Source organism: Meleagris gallopavo, chromosome 19 (assembly GCF_905368555.1).
Source record: "Meleagris gallopavo chromosome 19, MGAL_WU_HG_1.1, whole genome shotgun sequence".
Taxonomy (NCBI): Eukaryota; Metazoa; Chordata; class Aves; order Galliformes; family Phasianidae; genus Meleagris; species Meleagris gallopavo.
In genome coordinates, this window is record NC_139422.1 from 4,762,841 (window position 1) to 4,782,864 (window position 20,024).

The window sequence follows — 20,024 nt, forward strand, 5'->3', positions numbered from 1 at the left end:
TGGGGACAAGGCCCTGTGACTGGCACCAGGTCTGGGCCACAGCATCCCTCATAGAAATGTTCCCCCAGGCAACGCAGCTCCCGCAGCACACGGTGCAGTGGGGTCCTGGGGCTCCACCATGGGGCTGAGCCCCATATGTGCATGTGAGACCTCCATCCATGGAGCTGCCATCCCGCTCTACGGCCGGCACCCGGCGATCGTGGGGCAGCCCTAAAGCATAGTCCCATTGATGGCTCCTGAGCAGCCAGGAGGGGACTGCAGGGACAACAGGGGACAGGAGTACAGGGGACAACGGCTGCCACGCGAGCAGATGGCAGCAGCGAGGAGGAAGCGCTGAGTGATTGAGAGAGCAAAGCGAGAGGCGGAGGGGACAGGAAGGGAGGAGCAGGCAGGGACAGGCTTCAAGTTTATAAACTTGTCCCTCCCGGTCCCTGCAGCCTCCACCAAGCACGGCCATGGCTGAGGGCCAGAAACGAGGGGGCTTCAAGAAATTCAGTAAGTCATATTGGGATGGAGAGGGTGGGTGCTGGGTGTTCACCTGGGCTGCCTGGGTGGGAAGGGGATGTGCAAATGTGAGCATGGCTACCTCTTGTAAGCAAGAAGTCTTCAGTTTTGTTGGGAAACTTGCTAAGGGCTCTGGGGGCTTCCATCCCCACAGCTGGAGCAAGCCCTGGTGCTGATGGCTCTGGTGCTGGGATTGAACTGGGAGCAGTCTGCTTGCACCAGGTGCCAGCATGTGACCACTGCTCTCATCCCCCAAATCACAGCTTTCAGGGAGCATTTACCCCACTGCATGGCTGCAAGCTGGAGCTGGGGTTGTCCAGGAGCCCTCTGTGTGTTCCTGCAGCACAGGGATGGGGTGGATGCCGGAGGGTAAATCCACATTGATGGAGCCGTGCTCGGGACCGAAGCAGTGGGAGCGGAGCACAGAGGAAGTGCTGGTGCCCACCAGGAGGGAGCTGAGCTCTTTCTCACAGACCTTGGGTTTTCCCCAAAGCCCTCAGAGGCGGCTCCAGCGGGCTGCACGCCGCCAGCCCTGCGCTGAGCAGGACCTTGCCTTCACTGCTGCTCCCCGCATTCCTCTGCCTCCATGTGCTGATGCCGGCGCCGGCGGGAGGCCGACCCCTGTGCTCCCCCGGGAGCTGTGTGAGGAACTGAGCGAAACCCATCTCCCACGGCCCCGGCCAAGCTGGGATTTTCCATTGTGGTGGAATGCGGGGAAAATGGGGAAGGCCCCCAGCTTTCCCACCCTGCAGCAGTCCCAGATGCAGAGGATGCTCGGACATTGAGGGGACGTTTAACCTAAAGCAGTTTTGTCATTAACAGAGTCCAGGTCATGAGGTTTTGGTTATGCAGGAGTGCTTCTGGATTTCAGCAGCCCCTTTGCCCCATTTGGCAGCAGGGGCACCCTGCAGACTGTGTAGGACATGGGATCCCAGCACTCAGGCTCCTAGCACGGTACTACTGCAGCCTGCAGCTTCCTGCCCCTGCAAACCTGGAGGGGAAGAGGCTTTGCACAGAGCCCTGCTGTGTAAGCATTGCAAAACCCCCGATGCACCCAGAGCACTAGGCCTCCAGCTGTGCAGTGCTGCTGTGCAGCACAGTGGCTGTAGCCCAGTTTGCCTCATGTGCTGTCACTGGGGATGCACCACAGCAGCACACAGCACCGAGGTGTGAAATGCAGAGCTTCCCGTCAGGGTTATAAATACTCCTGCAGTGAACGCTGAGAGCTCAGCACTTGCAGGTGGCTACAGGGAGCTGCAAGGAGGTTGTGGGGGGCTGAGCCGAGGAAGTGGGGAGGCAGGAGGCTGCCCACAGCCGGCACTGCTGCACGAACACCATGGGGCCCAGCTGATGGCCAGTTCCTGCTCTGTGCCTGACAACATGTACACGAGGCACAACCACAGCACCCCAGCACCATGGAGAAATGCAGCGTGTCCCAGTTCTCACCCTGGAGAGAGCCCTGCCTGGATCATCTCCAGGAGAGCATGGGGCAAGAGCAGGATGAAGAGATTTGGAGTCATTTCTGGCCTTCTCCATTCCCTGCTCACTGAGGCCGAGTGTTTTCTCCTCCATCACTACAGCTGCAGTAGGGAAACACAACCACTGTCTTACCCGGGGCAGCACAGGATGTTTGTCCTGGATCTGGCACAGACACTCTGAGCAGCTCTGCCCCAGCCCATGGGGACATCACACTGGGTGGGACCAGCAATCCGTGATGCAGCTGGGCCAGCACCAGGCTGTACAGTGGTGTGGTGCCTGTGCCCAGCTCTGATCCCCTTCCTCTCTCATTTCTCCTTGTCAGAGTTTTTCAAGTTCAAAGGCTTTGAAAGCCTGAGCAACATTCCCCGTTCCTTCACTCTACGGCGTGTGTCAGTGGTTCCCAGCTCTCCTGAGAGCCTGGGCATGGGTCTGCCTCCTCCCCAGGGCTTCCTAGAAGAGTCTTTCGGCAGCACCCAGGATGATCTCAACACCATGCCGAAGAGCCCCGGTGCCTATGCCCGCTCATCAGACATGTACAGCCACATGGGCACCATGCCCAGGCTCAGCTTGGGCAAGGCAGGGAAGAGCCTGGGCAAAGCCAGGGGTACCCAAAGCTGCCGAGAGAAAGGGAGCTCCAGGGACAAGATACCCAGCACAGCTCCACTGCCTGTCCCCAAGACTCTGAAGATGCCTGGCACGCTAAAGCTTGGAAAAGATCCGTCCTCAGTCTCCGGAAAAGCAGAGCAGGAGAAGGAGGAGGCTCTGCCCTCAGGCTCCCCAGGGGTAGAAAAGGCCAGCACAGACCAAGAGACCCCGGGCAACAGCCCCTGCCCTGGGATGGAGGCACCGAGTCCCAGCCTGGCCCCCAGCCCCAGTGCAGCATCAGAAGCAGAGACCACGGATGGGGATTTTCGGGAAAAGGGGCAAGAACACCCCAGCCACAGCTCTCTGGACAGGTATGGCTCTATTGGCTTTGCTCTGCCCACTTCATACTGCCTGGGCAGGACAAGGGGCTGGGACACAGCAGGGTCCCCATGGGATGCACCTGGCCACTAGGACAGCATGACCCTAGCACACTGTGGCCCCTCTCTATGAGAGCAGGGTTTCCTGTGGGATTTCTGCTCCCTCCCATTTCCGGATGGGGTGGAAACACCACTTGGCCCTGCTGTGCACGAGTGTCCCTTTGTCCTGCCAGCTGCTCTGTCCCAGCACTAGGCCTCACTGCAGAGATCTGCAACCCGCACTGACCCATCCCCATCATCCTTCACTTCCCACTTCCATGCCTTCTGCCCTCCTCTGTCAAGGCACAGAGGCAATCCCAAAACCCAGCCACCCTGGCTCCATTCCCCCTGCCTGCCAGTGAAACCTTTCCCCAGGTTTTGGGAACCTCAGCCCTCACAGACGAGGGTTGGCTTGTTTAGCGGCTTTGGACTTCAAAACCAACAAGATTAATTTTAGCCCTATCCATCAGCTGGGCACAGGGATCAAAGCCATCCCAGCCCAAACATGCATGGAACTGAGGGGCACTGGTGAGAGATGCCAGATTTCCGCCAGTAACAAAATCCCATCATGCCAGCCCTGTTCTTATCCCCATAACCCCCATTTCAGCCCCAAATCCCCTCTAACTCAGCACCAGTGAGGCACACACAGACATATGGAGGGGTTTTGCATGGCGCCAGGATCGGGGCAAGGAAAAGGAATTCATGCCGGCGGTGGGAACCAGCCTCACATTCCTGTCGGCCGCGAAGGGAGGGCCGGAGGAGGGCTGGGACGGGAAGGAGGAGGGTCCGCCACCGCCCGCGCCCCACGTCCCGGCTCAGAGCCAGGCACGGGAGCGCCCGCAGAGCTTCTCTCCCCATCCCGGAGCTGAGACGCTGGCTGAGCCGATGACAGCGGTGGGCAGGAGGTTTCCCACCCTGGGACAGGGCAGGTAAGGGTCTGACATCCCCGCATAGCGCAGGGGATGGGGAGGGAGAGGAAGGGATGGGAAGAGACTTTGCTTGGGGTGCACAAAGCCTCGATGCAAATGCTGGAGGAGGCACCGAGGGCCCGGCATTTGCTGATGAAAAGAGCGATAGCATCGCCTGCGGCTGCCAAAACCACCGTTGGCTGCGACCCAGTGCTGGGACAGAGCAGCCTGGGGCTGTGGTGTCCCTGGGGTTCAGAGTCTGGGGACTCTGGAACACCCGTGGAGGGTACCTCCTTCCCAGAAATGAATTAGCTCCTAGGCTGGCATGAGTGGGAACCAAGCGGCACGGGAACATCTGTCAGCCACCCAGGTGCCTTAGCTCTGGGGACTGCCAGCGTGTGGACTTGGCTTTCCAAAAACCGAGCACCAAATGTTTTTTATATTATCCAGGGCTGCTCTCCTGATGAGCTTGGGCATGTAATTTGTTGGGGAAACTGAGGCACAAGAGCAACTAGAGCAGGGCTTGGCAATGGGGGTCTTTGTGCTCTGCTCCAGGCTCAGGGAGCGGTCGTGTGCTGGAGCCATCCCCATGGGCAGGCTGTGTTGTGGAGTGGGTGGGCGGAAGCGGGGCTGGGACAGTGCTGTTCCCCAGCCCTTCCTCCTGTGCAGGCACTTCCCTGGGGACAGGGACAGTCCCTCCCTGCAAGGACATTGTAGGGGGGGCCTGGGGTGGCTGCCCAGAACACGCAGTACCCATACAGAAGGACCATGGAGGGGACAAACATGGCCCTTGGGCACATTGTCCACCCCTGGAGCATCTCCAAGTCTCCTGGTCGAGTTTAAGGCTGCTGAGGAAGGTGGGCCGAGGTTGCCCAGGCATACGAGTGCTTTTGCAGGGGTACTCCCTGCAGGACCAGGTCCCTTTGGAATTGCACTCCGCTGAGCCAGAGCAGTGCCCAGCCCTGGGGATGCTCAGAGCCGGGCGGTGGCCGGGCAGGAGTAGCGGTGACGCCAGCAGGGACACAGCAGGGACACAGTGACCAACAGGAGGTGACCCACAGGCAGGTCACTGGGCAGATGTGACTCAGCTTCCCTCCAGGCACAGGAAATCCCACTTCCTGCAGGGCACGGGTAGGGCGCTGCCGTTACCGGCAAACCCTGCACAGCACAGCCAGCCCGGAGCTCAAAGGAGGCAGCTCTGCCCTATGGATGCAGAGGGGAAACTGAGGCACAGTAGCTCCCTTGGGGCACAGTCCTGGTGTTCAAGGACAAGCAGAGCCTAGGCTCTAGTCTGGGGCTGGAACCTCACCATGCCGTTCTCCAGCCCTGAGCCGGCACATTTGCAGGTCATCACGATGCTGTTCTGGACCCCAAAGCAGCAGAAACCCCAAGCAGGAGCTCCGAGTCTTAGCAGCTCGGCCACCGCACCGCACTCCAAAGGCAGCCCTGGAATTTCTCCCAGGCTCTCGCTACCCCAAAAAATGCCGCTTCCTCCAGGAATGCACAGACCAGGGGGGGCTGCAGCCCCCGCTCTCCCCAGCCGCAGCTGCTGTCGTTCCCCAGCAGCAGCCCCCCCTCCTCACAGCGTCTCCCAGCTGCTCTCATGCTCCTGATTTCCTGCCCGGAGGCCCCCGTCCTCCCGCCGGTTTTTCTCACGGCTCTCCCAGCACCAGGCGCTCTCTGCGGCCGTGTGAAAGGCAAACAGGCTGCAGAGGCAGCGCCGGGGTGGGCAGGCAGCCCGCAGCTGCCCGAGGCAGCTGTGCCCCCCTCCAAATGCTCTTCTCACTTTTTCACCCCCAGTTTCCAGTCCCGCTTTTTCTCTCCCATGCCGCTGAGCACGGTGGACACGGGGAAGAGAAGAACGCAGGGTGGGGGCACCCACAGCTCTCATGTTGTCCCACTGCAGTGCCACCAGAGGGTCAACACCTGGTGGCCACCACCTCGGGCATCCCCAGGGCCTCCCTTCCCATCTCCGTTGTTATAACCTCTCCACCCTCAGACTTCCTCCTGTTTCCATTGGGCTCATCCACAGACACACAGGTGCACAAAAGGTAGTCACAGCACTGCTAAATCCTCAGGAAAGAGAAAAGTCCTCAGTTTCCCCGGTGAAATAATGGCACAGAAGTGGCCAGAGCAGCTGTGTGTCAGGCAGTGGGTTTGTCGTCAGTAGGGCTAAGAGTGAACGTGCCACCAAGGAGAGTGGGAGTTTCAGTCTGAGCCACAGCATCACCCATCCTTCAATGACTGCTTGATTTCTGTGGAGTTGCATGAAGCTGTAGAGCAGCACTCAGCGATGCCTGCCCAGGTGATGCATCCCAGCAGCACTCAGTGGTTCTGCCCCAGTACAGCCCCCAGCAGCCTGACCCCTGCCCAGCCCCGCTCATACGGCCCCAAGCTGATTTGGGGAGTGACCCCATAAAAAGGCCCATTCTTTCCTGATCGCATTATGAAGGCTAAGCTCTGTCCCGAGTGGGCACGAGGCAGGCAGTGAGGGTGTGGGGCCCTGAGTGCCACCACCTCCTTAGCACAACTTGCTGCCCTTTGCTCATGTGTTTTTCTTTTTCCCCCTCTAGCCACCATGATGGCCTGGAGTCCGGCAGCGAATACGTGAAGGTAAGACCATCACCTTCTCTGGGCTCTCTTTGTCCTCAGAAGACATTTCCTGCCAGAAATCATGCAAGCCATGCATGGTGCCCCCAGCACTGCTCCCTGCATTTTGTGCTCCCCATCACTCGCCACTGCTGCTGCCTCCTCCCTCCACCCCCACGTAGGAAAGGAAGGGTTTGAGCCACTTTCGTGGGGCTGTCACATGAAAGTCGGTGTAAATCTCTCCAAATCTCTTGCTTATCCTCCAGCAAACTATTAACATTCCTGAGGACTCTTCATGTCTGGCCAGAAATTCATTAGCGAGGCGCCTGGCTCCGGAGGAGAGCCGGCCCTTCTGCAGGAGGCTGCTGGCACCGTGGGGTGGAGAAAGCTGGGCAGGAGCAGGGTGATGACCACCAGGACACCGTGTTTTGGGGATGGAGGGCTGGAAAGCTGCCTGTTTCGGCGTGCTGCCACGTGATGGCCTTCTGGGGGTCTGTTTGAGAAGGGCTGGGGCATCTTATTCCATAGGGAAAGGTCCCTCTGCCAGTGTGTGCACCCAGAGGTGCACACTGCATGGTTTATGAGTTAATAGACTGGTGTGGCTCAATGGGCACGGCTTTGCCTATAGCATCGAATCATTTTTTGTAAGCTAGGAGCACGTGCCAGAAGTGATCCGTTTGGCTTTTATTTCTCACCCACCCCGGCGGTGTCCAATGCAGCCCACGGGCAGCATGTGTGATTTATACACCACTTCCCTTTGGCTATGGAAGCAGCCCAAAGGCTGCAGCGACAGCAGCTATTTTAGTCAAATAAGTAATAATGTGGAGTGCGTGAGACGGAGTCATCAGAGGCACTCGGGCTGATTGCAGCCCTGCCTGGTTGGGGTGCTCAGCACCCAGCAGCGCTCAGCCTCGTGCAGGGGAAGGCAGGGAGCTGCAGAACCGCATCGCGCAGTTAGGCTGACGCACGTCCCAGCCAGCCATCAGCTGCAGCCTCCTCTGCTCCTGCGAAGGGGCAGCACGGGCACGGCTCCAGCCTGCTCCATCGGATCCGCCGCGGGAGGGAAGCAGCGGAGCCCTTTGCGGAGGAGCAGCCGTTGCCGGCGTGTGATTCACCGTCGGATCCTCGCAGAGCGGCGTCTCCCATCTGTTCCATCCCTCGGTGCCCGCACTGCTGCTGGGGCTGCGGGCACTCACGATCGAGGGGACCTATAATAGAAGGGGCAGAGCTCGGGCCCAGCGAGAGCGTTGGAGCTCTTTGTTCTGTGCTCTGGAGACCCGTATCTCGTCAGCCCTGCCTGTCTCCTCCTTGCCTGGGGATGCGAGGGGCTCGGCTGGATTAATTAGCGCTGAGGCCACGCGGGTGGCAGCAAGGACACCTCTGCTGCTGTCCCCCAGGCCCCGAGCGGAGGGGACGAGGAGCCCGATCCCGCGTCCAGCTCACGGAGCAGCGGTGGGGGCTGCGGGGCTCAAAGCCATCCGCACCGCCTCGTGCAGCCCGTGAAACCACGGCCTTAATTAAACCAAAGCAGAGCCTTAATTAAACGCAACTCGGAGACAGCCGACGTGGGAAGCAGACAGCCGGTGTCAGCACTGGGATGAGGAGCGTGAGGAGGGATGGGGTGAGGGACCGAGCGTCCCTGCGCTGCGTGTCACTGGGGAGGGCAGGGCACAGACGAGGGGTGACGGTCCCCTGGAGGGGCTGCCACTCCTCCCAGCGGGGACGGATCTCCTCAGGCACTCCGGCTCCTTCAGGACACAGCCGAGCGGGCCGCCCGAGCCTCCCGGGGACACGCTGCCCCCGGACGGGCCGGTTCCCCCGGGGGCGGTGAGGTCGGACCCCCGGGTGCCGCGGTGCCGCTCCCCCACGGACGCCGCTTCTCGGCCGCTGAGCGCCGCTGTGGCGGCCGCGGGTCCCGGCGGGGCGGTGCGGGGCGGAGCCGCATCCTCGGTGCCGCCCATCTCTGCCGACAAGGGATGAGGTAATCGGGAAAGCGGCTGAAATTGAAGCCCGGCGGCGGCGGCGGCAGCGGCGGTGCAGCCCGGGCCGGGCCGGGTTAGCCCGGGCCGGGCACGGCGCTCCGCTCCTCGCCATGACGGAGCGCTGCAGCCTATGGAGCGCGCTGTCGGCCGCCGCCTGCTGCTTCTATCGCGGCTCCTTCATGCAGGTGCAGGTGAGCGGAGCGGCGCGGATGCCCGCAGCCCGGGGTGCCCGCACGCGGGGCGGGGTGGGGGTCGCGTGGGGCGAAGAGCCCCGGGGGCGGCGCTGACCTTGGGGCCGCTCTCTGTAGGGCGCTGCGTGGCTCGCGGGAGGTTCGAGCCCTCGCGTCCTCGTGCTTCCCCGCTCAGGTGCTTCGGCTCCGCTATGCGAAGGGATTCTGAAGCCAAAGCCGGAGCGCCGGACCGGCACTTCTGACGGAGCGACGGGCGCAGCAGCATCCCTCGCCCGCAGGAAGGCCGGTCGGGGGGAGTGCTCGGCTTTAAAGGTGCTTCGGGAGCACCAGCAGGCTCGGCCCCGACGGGCACGCAGCTCTCTGGCCTGGGTCTGTCTGTACTGCGGTGTTACAGAAAGCCGGCATCCATCTGTCACCTGTCCTGTGGCACTTCCACCTCTAGACATCCTATTTTTGGATTCTTGGCGTTTCACACAAGCTGAGAAAGGGACAGAGCGCCAGGAAGCTGTTCCCTCATTTACCCACTGAGCAGAGGTGCTTAGCAATGCAAGAGCCATGCAGACTCTGACACGAGCTGCTGGCGTGCTGCAAGTTAAAAAGGGTGAGAAGCGCCCGGAGCTGGCAGCCAGCAGAGCTGGCAGTCTGATTCAGTACTGCTCCAGGAGGTGGGTGCCGAGCTGTAGAGATTATGCTGGGTAACTCAGAACCCAGAGGAAGCATTTCAAGTCTTGTCATGATTGCTGCTGGTCTCGGTGCGGAGCCAGGGATTGTGATCGCTGAGTGGGGGCAAATGGAGAGGAGCTTCTTCTGGTTGTCAGAGGGCCACCGTGCAACAGCAGGGGATGTGCCCTACCACAGCATCGTGGCGAGCTGCTGCCAGAACAAGGGAGGGACAGGTGGGTGCCTGGCCCTCACGCAGGGATGCAGGAGGGGATGGAGGGCACTCCATCCCGGCCACAGAAACAGTTAAAAGTGAAGCCCTAAGTGCTCACCTGGCTCTGCCAGATCCTTCACCATCTATTTGTGTCCAAGTGTGCCCAGCAAACACACACTGAAGTCCCCATGAATGACTGGAGCGCTTCCAGCTGACAGCCGCATCCCTGCTCGCCGCCAATGGCAGTGCACCCAGCCTGGGAAGCACTGACATCATTTCTGGCCAATAGCAGCTCTGAAAAGGGATGCAGCAGCAGCAGCCACCACCGTCTCAGAGTGAGATAAGTAATATAGAGATGGATGGAGATGTGTGTACACACACACCCCATACCGCACTGGAGACGTGCTCCTCTGCACCACCCCATAGCATGAGCTGGGCATCCGTCCCACCCTGCAGCATCCCAATGTTCCCAGCTGCACCCCACCCCTGCCAGCCAGACATCATTGCTCCAGAGCTGCCACAAAGGAGACCCTTTGGATGGCCAGGACCACTCCTAAGAAAGGCTTCGAGCACCAGGACAGCTCCTGAGTCTGCGTGCTTTCAGTGGGGAGCAGTGGAGATGTGGCATAGCCAAGAGCTGCCTCCAGTGACCCATGAGATGGGCACGTGCCTTCTCAGAGTCTATTTAAACACCCAGAGTCATTGCAACTGAAGTACAGAGGGAAAAACGATTTCTCTTCCATAGGGACATCAAGATCAGTAAGATTAACTACATGCAGGTGAGGAGCAACCCCATGACAACCTGATTTTTCCCTCGCTCAGGTGGGCTGGCCATTCTCAGGCACACAAGGGGGTCAGGCAGCACTGGGCAGACTGGCGAACACAGCAGCCCTGCACCAGGCAAGCAGAGCAGTGCTCAGCTTTGCTAGGATGCTGGCTGCCTCAACGAGGATGTTTGTTTTAAAATCCTTTGCTGTGAAGTAGCCCATCGCCCAATGCACAGCTAAGCAGAGAAGAAAGGCTCTTTGGTGATTCTGAGGCTTTGCCCATACGCCTGCTTCAAGTGGCTTCTTAATCCATTCCCTCCTAGTTCTGCTTCCCAGGCCCCACGTCTGCTCCAACAGCAGGAGTTGGGAGTTGGAAAAGCAACAGTAAGGGCTGGGATTTCCCCAGTGAGGGTCCCATTTCAGGGCAGGAGAGTGAGAGCAGCTGCACGTTGTGCCCTGAGGATAGCCAGGAGATGTTATCGCGGGGTGGGGTGGGTGCTCATACACCTTGCTCTCCATGCTGACTTCATCTTCAGCTGCTTCAGGTCTGGGAGGGGGGAGCTGGGAAGCAGGCTGCAAATTACTCCTGTTTCATAAGAGCACCTTTGCAAGGAGAGAAAGCCAAGTGCCAGATTTCGGAGCTCTCCTCACACCAGGCAGAGCCACTGTTTTACACAGACCACAGCTGTCAGCACCCCCACCCCCCAGCTCTTGCCCTTTGGCTGCCAATTCTAGTCCATAGCTGCGACCAAAGGTGCTTCCTCTGCCAAGAAAGCAGCAGGTAGAGGGAAAGAGGAGAGCAGGGATGAAGTGCCCAGGGAATCCCCTCCCGGTGAGCCCTGCTGTACCCACAGCTCATGAAACAGCCTGCCTGCTGCTGAACGTGATGGAGGAGCTCTCCTTTCACCAGCCAAACCACCTTGGCTGCTGGTTAGGATTCCTCAGGCAGAGTTTGGCACCGTCTCTGGCAGCTCCTGAGCTGGTTTGGCTGGTTCGGGGAACCGCTCTCACCCCTGTCCCATCCCACTCAGCAGGAGGAAGCCTTGGGGCTCTGAGCAGGCGGCCAGCATCACGCACTTGAGCTGTGCGGTAGTGGAAGTCGAGGATTTTCTCCACAGCCAACTCTCTAGCATGCAAGACCTCACATCGGGCTGTACATCTTTTGATGTCCTCTTGGCACAGCAGAGAGCACCAAGCGGTGCCCTTTTCAGCTCAGTGCTTGCACATCCGCTTACACGCTGCTGACGGTGCTGGGCCGGCCGCCTCGCCATGCCAGCTGGCAGCCACACACAGCCTCCTCTGAGACATGGCACCAAGCAGAGCAGCACCAAGCCAACGTAAAGCATGAGGACAGCCCCCAGAGTGCCATCATACCAAAGAAGAGGGCTCCCTGTGCATCAGGGTCCTGGTTGGAGTGGCTGCAGTCACCAAGCGATGGCTTTTTGCTGGCTGTAAAGGTTGGATGGGACCTCATTTCCCAGCCAAGCAGCTGAAGGGACAGTGCCCATCACGTGGCTTAGGGTCCCTTTGCTCACAGCTGTCCTCACTGCCCCGACTGCAGGGCACAAAGCCCTGCATGCCTCTCCCCAGCTCAGCACCTGGTGCGGCTGCCAGCCGGCTGCTGCCCAAATCCCAGCTTGGAGACGCCGGGCGCTGCTCAGCTGGGTTTGTGTTTGTTATCCTGTGCATTTGATGGGGAGGATTTGGGAGAAAAGCCAGATGTACAGCACGGAGCAGGGTGGGTGCTAATCCCCTCGCTGGGGGCATCAGCTCCGCAGCTCTCCCAGCAAGGGTCTGGCTCAGCAGGGACCCCCAGCTCCCGTGCAGGCAGCAGCCTGGTGCTTGGGGCCGGCAGCACTGCGGGGCGCTGCTGCAGCACGGGGCACCCACGGCTGCTCACACCAAGCAAAGCGTTGTCATGGAAACGGCATCTGCTTCGGCCTCAGCCCCCCAGGATGCAGCCAGACCTCAGCAGCATCCGCCAGCGACCATTTATTTTTCATAGGGTTCAGCTGTGCCACACGGCTTTGTCTCCTCGAGGGCCCCGGGGCAGTAGAGGTGCTCAGGAGTACGCGACCCACGTGTCTCATGTTCACATCCCCGCAGCTCCAGCAAGCAGAGCCCTCCTTTGGGGAGGAACTGAAGCCGGAGGAGCACCCAGGAGTTTGTTCACTTTCACTTCCACTGTCCTAGTATTTATTTTTTTTAAACACTCATTTGCAGTTTGGAAGGGAGGAACAGAGGCAGGTCCAGGCTGGTGAGGGCAAGCCCTGGAGAGCTTGGGCCATCGCACTGTTCTTCCCCCGTCTCCTCCTCCCACCTCCCCAGCCTGGAGCCTCGTCCCTGGGATGGGGTTGCTGCCCAACTTAGCTGATACACACGGCTGCAGGCTAGGGAGGTGGTGGGCAGGGGGACAGTGAGTCTCAGGAGTGGAGGGCACAGGCTGGGAGAGCAGCACTCTGTGCTACGAGAAGCAGAGAGAAATTGGCTGAGGGCACAAGATGAGGTGCTGTGCAAAGAGTCTGCTCTGAGGCTGAAGCCTCTGGTGCCCTAGGGAACAATGCAAAGCCAGCCATGTGTGCCAGAGCAGTGCCACTGGGCACCAGCTTCAAGCTCACAGACACCAGCGGTGCTACTCTAACAAGCACCATGGAGCCAAGGAGCTGGAGCCAAGCCACTGAGCCACCTGAGCTCGCACAAGCAACATTGGCATGGGTAGAAGCATGCATCAAAGGGCTCAGAGGCTGCCAGCACAACAGGACACCCCAGCAGCCCCAACCAAACTGCTGTGCTGGTGGGATACACATCCCCCTCACGCATGTCATGCCCTCAGGGAATGCCCCCACTGTGGTGGCAGAGAGCATGGCTGAGGGAGAAGTGACGCCATCCTTATCTCTCCAGGGAAGGGAGGAGGGGAAATTGCATCCTCCAGGCTCAGGTGCACCAGTGCTGGTAAGAGCTCATTTCGATGCAGAAGGTTTCCTTTACATTTGTCATTACTATTCATGCTGCTGTCAGGCTAAACACAGCCGAGTTAACCCTTTGGAGGAGGATGTCTCTAGGAGGAGGAACAAAGTGGGTTTCCTCCTGGAGAAGTGCTTCCCACAGTGGTTCAGCCCAGGATGTGCTGGACAGGGAGCTGGGGCAGGCATTCGTCCCCAGGGACAGGTCTGCTCCTGGTAGGTGACATCAGGAACATTCCTCCCTGAGAGATCCCTGCAGTCCCAGCACACAGGCGCTGTCCTTGGGATTCACCAGCACCCAAGGGCCAGTCCTTCCCTTCCTAGACCCTGCAGCCAGCGTATCCAGTGGATGTGGAAGGCGCTGGTAGTGGGAAGGACAGGGGACAGCATCCCTCAGACCCTGCAAGGAAGTGGCTGCGCTGCTTGTGGCAGAACCCCAGCTGATGCTTTCTCTCTTTGCTGTACAGTTCTCCAAGGAGAAATACATCCTTGACTCATCACCAGAGAAACTTCACAAGGAGCTGGAAGAGGAGCTGAAGCTGAGCAGCACCGACCTGCGCAGCCACGCATGGTACCACGGCCGCATCCCGCGGGAGGTGAGGATGGGGAGGGCGGGGGCTGCGTGGGTTTGGCACGGGGAAACTCCTGAAACTCACAGCCAGGATGAGGGGAATCCCCTAAATAACAGCCCTGGTGGAGCATCCACCCCTGTCTGCCGGTGCAGCCGACGGGGCCGTGCCTGAGCCGTTGCCCCATCCCTGCCAGGTCTCAGAGAGTCTCGTGCAGAGGAACGGCGACTTCCTCATCCGCGACTCGCTCACCAGTTTGGGTGACTACGTGCTGACGTGCCGCTGGCGCAACGAGCCCCTCCACTTCAAGATCAACAAGGTGACGGTGAAGTCCAGCGACAGCCGGACCCGCGTCCAGTACCTCTTTGAGCAGGAGAGCTTTGACAACGTGCCCGCCCTCGTCCGCTTCTACGTGGGCAACCGCAAGGCCATCTCCGAACAGAGCGGTGCCATCGTCTACTGCCCCATCAACCGCACCTTCCCCCTGCGCTACCTGGAGGCCAGCTATGGGCTCGCCAATGGGAAGCACGGGGGGTCCCACAGCCCGGCCTCCCAGAAGGGAGGGCACATCAAGAGGAGGAGCATCACCATGACAGACGGGCTGACGGCCGATAAGATCACCAGGGCCGAAGGGTGCTCCACCAGGTGGGTGCAGGGGATCGGTCCTCGAGGATGAGGCAGGAGCAAGTTTTGGGGGTGGAAGCGGCCTCAGTGCAGGCATGGAAACCAGCAGAGGCACAGGGAGAGGAGCCAGTACCCAGCTGGAAGTGGGGCTCTCTCCCAGGCTGGCTGCCAGCCATGCTGAACCACCGCAGCAGCGCACAGTGAGCACACAGCTTGGCATCACACAGGCCAGAAGGCAGAGGGTGTTTTATATCATCCAGTCCAGGATTGCCTGCGTGTCAGAGCTTGTCAAAGCTTTCCCAGGCTGATGCAGGAGTGTCAGCCAGCACCATGAGGGCATTTGGTGGCTTCCTTCTGACCAAACTTCATTTTAGAGCCTTTTCCACTGGGGTATTTGCAAGGAATTACTAAGAGGAGATGACAGATGGGGTCTGCACAGCCACACTGAGCCTCTAACGAGGCTGCCCAGGTCACACACACCTTGCAACAGCCAGGCTTCTCAGGGGGTGAAGGAGATTTCCCTCATGTGGCTTCCTTTTGGCAGCCTCAGGATGCCCAGGCCCAACCAGGGAAGGCAGAGCACACTTAAACCCCTGCGTAGAGGCCAGGGGACCTGCATCACCACGTGTCCCCAGCGGGCACAGCCTGTCCTGTCCACCTGTCTGCAAGCCAGGCTGCCTTTTCGCCACCCCAGCCTTCTCAGCCCAAGGGCAGGGTGGGACCACAGCAGCAGAAAACAAGCAACCAAACTGTTACTGCAGGGAGAACGGAAACACCTGGGCTTTCAGGAGAACATACACACGTCCAGAAGAGCCCAAACCCATCAGCCTTCCCTCATCGCTCATGTTTTCCCCAGATCTCTCATCGTCACAGCTGTTCTCCCATCCTGCCCCCACCACAGACACGTAGTGCTCTGGGCTGCAAAGACATCACAGCAGCCTGTGCCAGGGAGGGCAGACTGCCTGCCCTGCTTTCTTGCAGTGCTCACATTGCTCAGCCCACCACAGCAACTTTTGCAACACCACTGACTCACAGTGTTTGTGTCAGGCTGTAACCACTGCCCCAGTGCCACAAGACCTCCTAGCTTGCTACAGAAGCATACATGCAGCTCAACACCGCACCATCTCCTGGCTCTCACTGTGAGCCAGCTGGGCATTCGTCCAGCTTCAGGCACGTTGCATTGCTCCCCAGCTTTGGGAGAGAACAACACAGCTCATCTAGCTGCCATGCAGCTCTTAGATTTAAAAACACACCCAGCATGAGATACTCCCTTGCACCCACGCACCACAACGCTAGAAAACTTTCCCACACCTTTGCTGGACCTGCTTCCCCACAGCACCCTGGATTCACCCCATCCCACCCCACCCCATCCCATCCCATCCCATCCCATCCCATCCCATCCCATCCCATCCCATCCCATCCCATGTTATCCCAGTACCTTGCCATCAAGATGCCCTTTTCTCTTCCCAGGACCAGGCTCCTTGCAGGTAGGGCTGGCTCTGCTTTTTGTAGGCACTGGCCCCTTCTGAGCTCATCATGGGCTCAACTTGCTCTGGTAACAGAAGGTATTGATGCCTGTGGGGAGGAGAGTCACAACCCCTCCGCCTTTGCTCAGGCACTAAATTCAGAGTCTGATGCTTCCGTCTTTCCCTTCCCCAGCGTGTCCCTGCCACACCACAGGGACATCATCCGCAACTGTGCTGTCAGCGTGGACCAGATCCAGGACCTGCACTCCCCAATGTCACCCATCTCAGAGAACCCCACCTCACCCGCATACAGCACAGGTAGGCATCACCCCTCTGGGCACAGCGGGACACGGCTCAGACTGAGCTCAGCGCAGACACGAGCCCGGGGAGGGGGACAGAGCTGGCTGTAAAGACAAGCCCCCGGGCAAGGAGCATTGCCCTCTGAGCAATCCTTGGTGTGTGCACGCCTCCAGGCTCTGCTAACAAGTTCTCTCCTACTCCTTGCAGTGACACGGCTAAAGCCTCATACCTGCCAAGCAGCTGGGATCACCCCGGCTTCCCCGGTCATCAGAAGGTCCAGTGAGCCCCAGCTGTGCCCGGGTAGCAGCAACAAACCTCTGCCGGACCCTGCCCACAGCACCCACTCCACGCCATGCCACGGCTACGCCCGCGCCTCCCCCTCTCCCTCTGTGAACAGCTACAGTGACCCCGACACGGGGCACTACTGCCAGCTGCACCCCACCTCACCCATCAGCAGAGAGCGGCCGGCTCACGACACCAAGCCAGCAAAGAGCTACGTGGAAAGGCTAAAGGTGGAGGAAGGGCAGAGAGGGACTGTGGAGAACGGCTCTGGGGAAGCGGAGGCGGGGCAGAGGCTGAAAGGAGAGCGGGACTTTGTGGGCTTTGTGCCCCCCACCGTGGAGACGTGCTCCTCCTTCAACCCGGCAGCATTCCAGTCCCTGCTCATCCCTCTGGAGAACAAGCCCCTGGAGATGGCTGTGCTCAAGAAGGTTAAAGAGCTGCTGGCGGATGTGGATGCGAAGACACTCGCCAAACACATCACCAAAGTGGACTGCCTGGTACGGCGGGGCCAGGCGGGAGGGATGGGCACTGCTGCCCTCCGTTTGCTCCAGGTTAACAGGGAAACAGTGCCCCTGAGCCCTGGAATCCCTGAGCATCAGAGCATCCCTGCTCTCAGCTCTGTCAGCCTGCATCAGCTGGCAGAGGCTGGGCTGGGGCAAAGGACTGCCCGAGGCCGCTCAGGTCTAATCACCTCTCACCTTTCTTGCCAGGTTGCTCGGATATTGGGCGTAACTGCAGAGATGCAGCGGCTCATGGGGGTGAGCTCCGGCATGGAGCTGCTCACCCTGCCCCATGGCCACCAGCTTCGGCTCGACCTGCTGGAACGGTACGACACAACCCAGCTCCCCGGTGTGCCCCAGCTCGGCCCAGGGGGACATCACACCTCCTAGGGTCCTGCTGAACCCCCATGCTGGGGCAGTGGCAGGAGCAGCCCCAGCTCTTTGCCCCCGTGCTGAGCCCTGCTCTGCCTCTCGCCCTGAAACAGGTTCCACACCATGTCCATCATGATCGCCGTGGACATTCTGGGCTGCACGGGCAGCACGGAGGAGCGGGCAGCCCTGCTCCACAAAACCATCCAGCTGGCTGCCGAGCTGAAGAGCACCATGGGCAACATGTTCAGTTTTGCAGCTGTGATGAACGCCCTGGAAATGGCACAGGTACGGGGATGCTGCCTTCGTCCTCGTGGCCTGGGCTCGACCCCTTTCCTAAACACCCCCTGTCCCCATGGCCTACCCATGGGGTGGGAGGAGGGGGACCAAGGCCTGGCAGAGGTGTGGGGCCACATCTGCTGGGGAGTAAGGAGGGAAGGCAAAGAGCCGTCCCCTCTGCAGAGCAGACAGCCCAGTGCTGCCGGGATGTGATTGTTTGTCAGTGGTTGGGCTTTTTGTTTTGTGCTGGGCTCTGTTCCTGAGAGGAAATGAATCTACCCTCCAGTACAATACAAATCGGTCTCAAGGCCGTGGCAGCAGCATCTCCGGGCCACACTGCTCCCTTTGGAAGATGAAAGGAGATTAAAATTCAATTTTAAATCGAGCCCAGCTGGGAAGCCTTGCTTCCTGCCTTCACAGAGGCAATGGAATGGCTGCTCCCTCCCTGCATCTCATCTTCAAGTCCTCTGCGGCACGGGGAGGCTGCTGTCCTGGGGCATGGCAGGAGAAAAAGCACTGAGCTCGGCCTGGTGCCAGGGCCATGCAGTCTCTGGCCATGAGTGCCAGCAGCAGAAACTGTGGTCGTGGTGCTGGGGCTCAGAAGCAGCACTTCCCTCTGCTTGCAGATCTCACGGCTGGAGCAGACCTGGATGGTGCTGCGGCAGCGGCACACAGAGGGTGCCATCCTCTATGAGAAGAAGCTGAAGCCATTCCTGAAGAGCCTGAACGAAGGGAAAGGTGAGAAGGGCAGCTCCCATCTCCCACCTGGCTGCTTCTTCCTGGTTCAGCCAAGCACATCCTTGCTTGGGGGGAGGAGGGAAGCACATGTTGGAGAGCTGCGTCCCTCTTCCAGCAGGGCCAGACACTTCCTCCCTGCTTCTACACAGCCCCAGCAGCGCCTGCTTGGCCTCAGCTGCCCCTTCCTTCCCAGGGAAGCATTTCATAACTAAATAAAACCAGCAGCTGGGCACAAACATGGCTCAGCCGAGCCAAATCCTTGTGCTCGCATGGCAATGCGTGCCAAGCCAAGGGGACAGCGGCCGGTTGTGGGCAGGGAGGATGAAAAGCTGCATCTCCCTCACACGCAGAGCCCTGCGATCTGCTCACCCACTGCTCGCTGCAGCCCTGGGACACACAGACTGCCAGAGCAGGAACAGCAGTGCTTCTCTCCTGGACACAAGCAGAAAGGCCCAGCTGGTGCTGGATGAGGTGATGGCCTCAAGCAGAGCCTTCTTCAGAGCCACAGCCGTGTCTGTGCTGCAGCTGAGCGAGAACTCTGTCCCAGGGCTGTGGTGGCAGCCCAGCTCCATAGGGCTGTGTTGTCGTGGGAGTGCTGTGTGGGTCCAAGGCAGAGAGGGAGCAAGATGAGGAGGATGTGGGGACACTGAGCCATGTACCCACCAGCGTCAGGGTCATGAGTGGTGCTCACAGAGCCTCTCTCTGCAGAAGGGCCACCGCTGACCAACACCACCTTTCCCCACGTCATGCCCCTGGTGACTCTCCTGGAGCGGGACGATGCGCTGATGGACAGCCCTGAGCCCTGGGAGGCCACAGACAGTGGCGTGGAGGTGGTCATGGCCCACCTGGAAGCTGCACGGATGGTGGCCCACCATGGCGGACTGTACCACACCAACGCTGAGGTGAAGCTGCAGGGTAAGCAAGATAAGGATGGGGTTGGCCCTTCTCCCTTCACTGGTGGCAGTGCTGGGTCCCCATCCTGTCTCCATGGGACTGACTTTCCCTCCCTGCAGGTTTCCAGGGCAGAGCGGAGCTGCTGGAGATCTTCAGCACCGAGTTCCAGCTGCGGCTGCTCTGGGGCAGCCGTGGGGCTGAGAGCAGCCAGGCCGAGCGCTACGAGAAGTTCGACAAGGTCCTCACTGCCCTGTCCCACAAGCTGGAGCCGGCAGTGCGCTTCAGTGAGCTGTAACACCCCCCCAGCAACAGAAAGCCTCTCCATGGGGTACACAGTGGCAATCTGGGGACAAGGAGGAGGAACAACACCCACTTCCCATCTGCCACTCACCTCCTTGGCACTGCCACCCCAGGGGATGGGGACAGTGTCCATCGCCCAGCCCTGCCGCAGTCCATGACTGCATGGTGCCCGTCTCCTCCTTCAGATTCCTTCCCTTCCCATCTCCCTCTCGCCCATGGCTGCTGGGTCCCATCTGTAAATATGTTTTCACGGTCATTCTGGGTGTACAGATTCGCGGGGACAGTTCCTGGTGTAAATACTTAGGCTCATCATTTTGTCGTGTAAATACGTGTACATAGCTCACGGCCTTGGTTCTTACATACAATAAACTTCTACGCTCTCCCTCTGGAGGGACTCCTCCACACCGATACGCCGTGGTTGCTCATTGCTGGAGGGGGATTGAGG

At 59.8% G+C, this 20,024-nt stretch overlaps 1 protein-coding gene across 3 annotated transcripts; it reads left to right on the forward strand.

Annotated features, from left to right (window-relative positions):
• Positions 1–342: 342 nt before the first annotated feature.
• Positions 343–19,989, forward strand: SH2D3C (SH2 domain containing 3C). Of its 3 annotated transcripts, XM_010720837.4 has the most exons (12): positions 343–495; positions 2,306–2,939; positions 6,466–6,505; positions 13,726–13,854; positions 14,024–14,472; positions 16,111–16,235; positions 16,425–16,996; positions 17,210–17,325; positions 17,485–17,656; positions 18,274–18,385; positions 19,094–19,300; positions 19,399–19,989. In XM_010720837.4, exons 1-12 carry the CDS (start codon positions 456–458, stop codon positions 19,572–19,574), a joined length of 2,772 nt encoding a protein of 923 aa, XP_010719139.1. In that variant the 5' UTR covers positions 343–455; the 3' UTR covers positions 19,575–19,989. The 3 variants fall into 3 exon arrangements, with proteins under 3 accessions (XP_010719139.1, XP_010719140.2, XP_085095842.1); XM_010720838.4 differs by lacking the exons at positions 343–495; positions 2,306–2,939 and adding an exon at positions 3,755–3,913; XM_085239716.1 differs by lacking the exons at positions 343–495; positions 2,306–2,939; positions 6,466–6,505 and adding an exon at positions 8,458–8,654.
• Positions 19,990–20,024: the final 35 nt, after the last annotated feature.

What these genes read in the sequence shown, in the direction of transcription:
- SH2D3C (XM_010720837.4), top strand. Translation starts at nt 456, where the DNA reads ATGGCTGAGGGCCAGAAACGAGGGGGCTTCAAGAAATTCA. An exon ending in GCCGAAGGGTGCTCCACCAG is followed by an intron (nt 14,473 to 16,110) that starts GTGGGTGCAGGG and finishes TCCCTTCCCCAG; the next exon opens with CGTGTCCCTGCCACACCACA. An exon ending in TCACCAAAGTGGACTGCCTG is followed by an intron (nt 16,997 to 17,209) that starts GTACGGCGGGGC and finishes CTTTCTTGCCAG; the next exon opens with GTTGCTCGGATATTGGGCGT.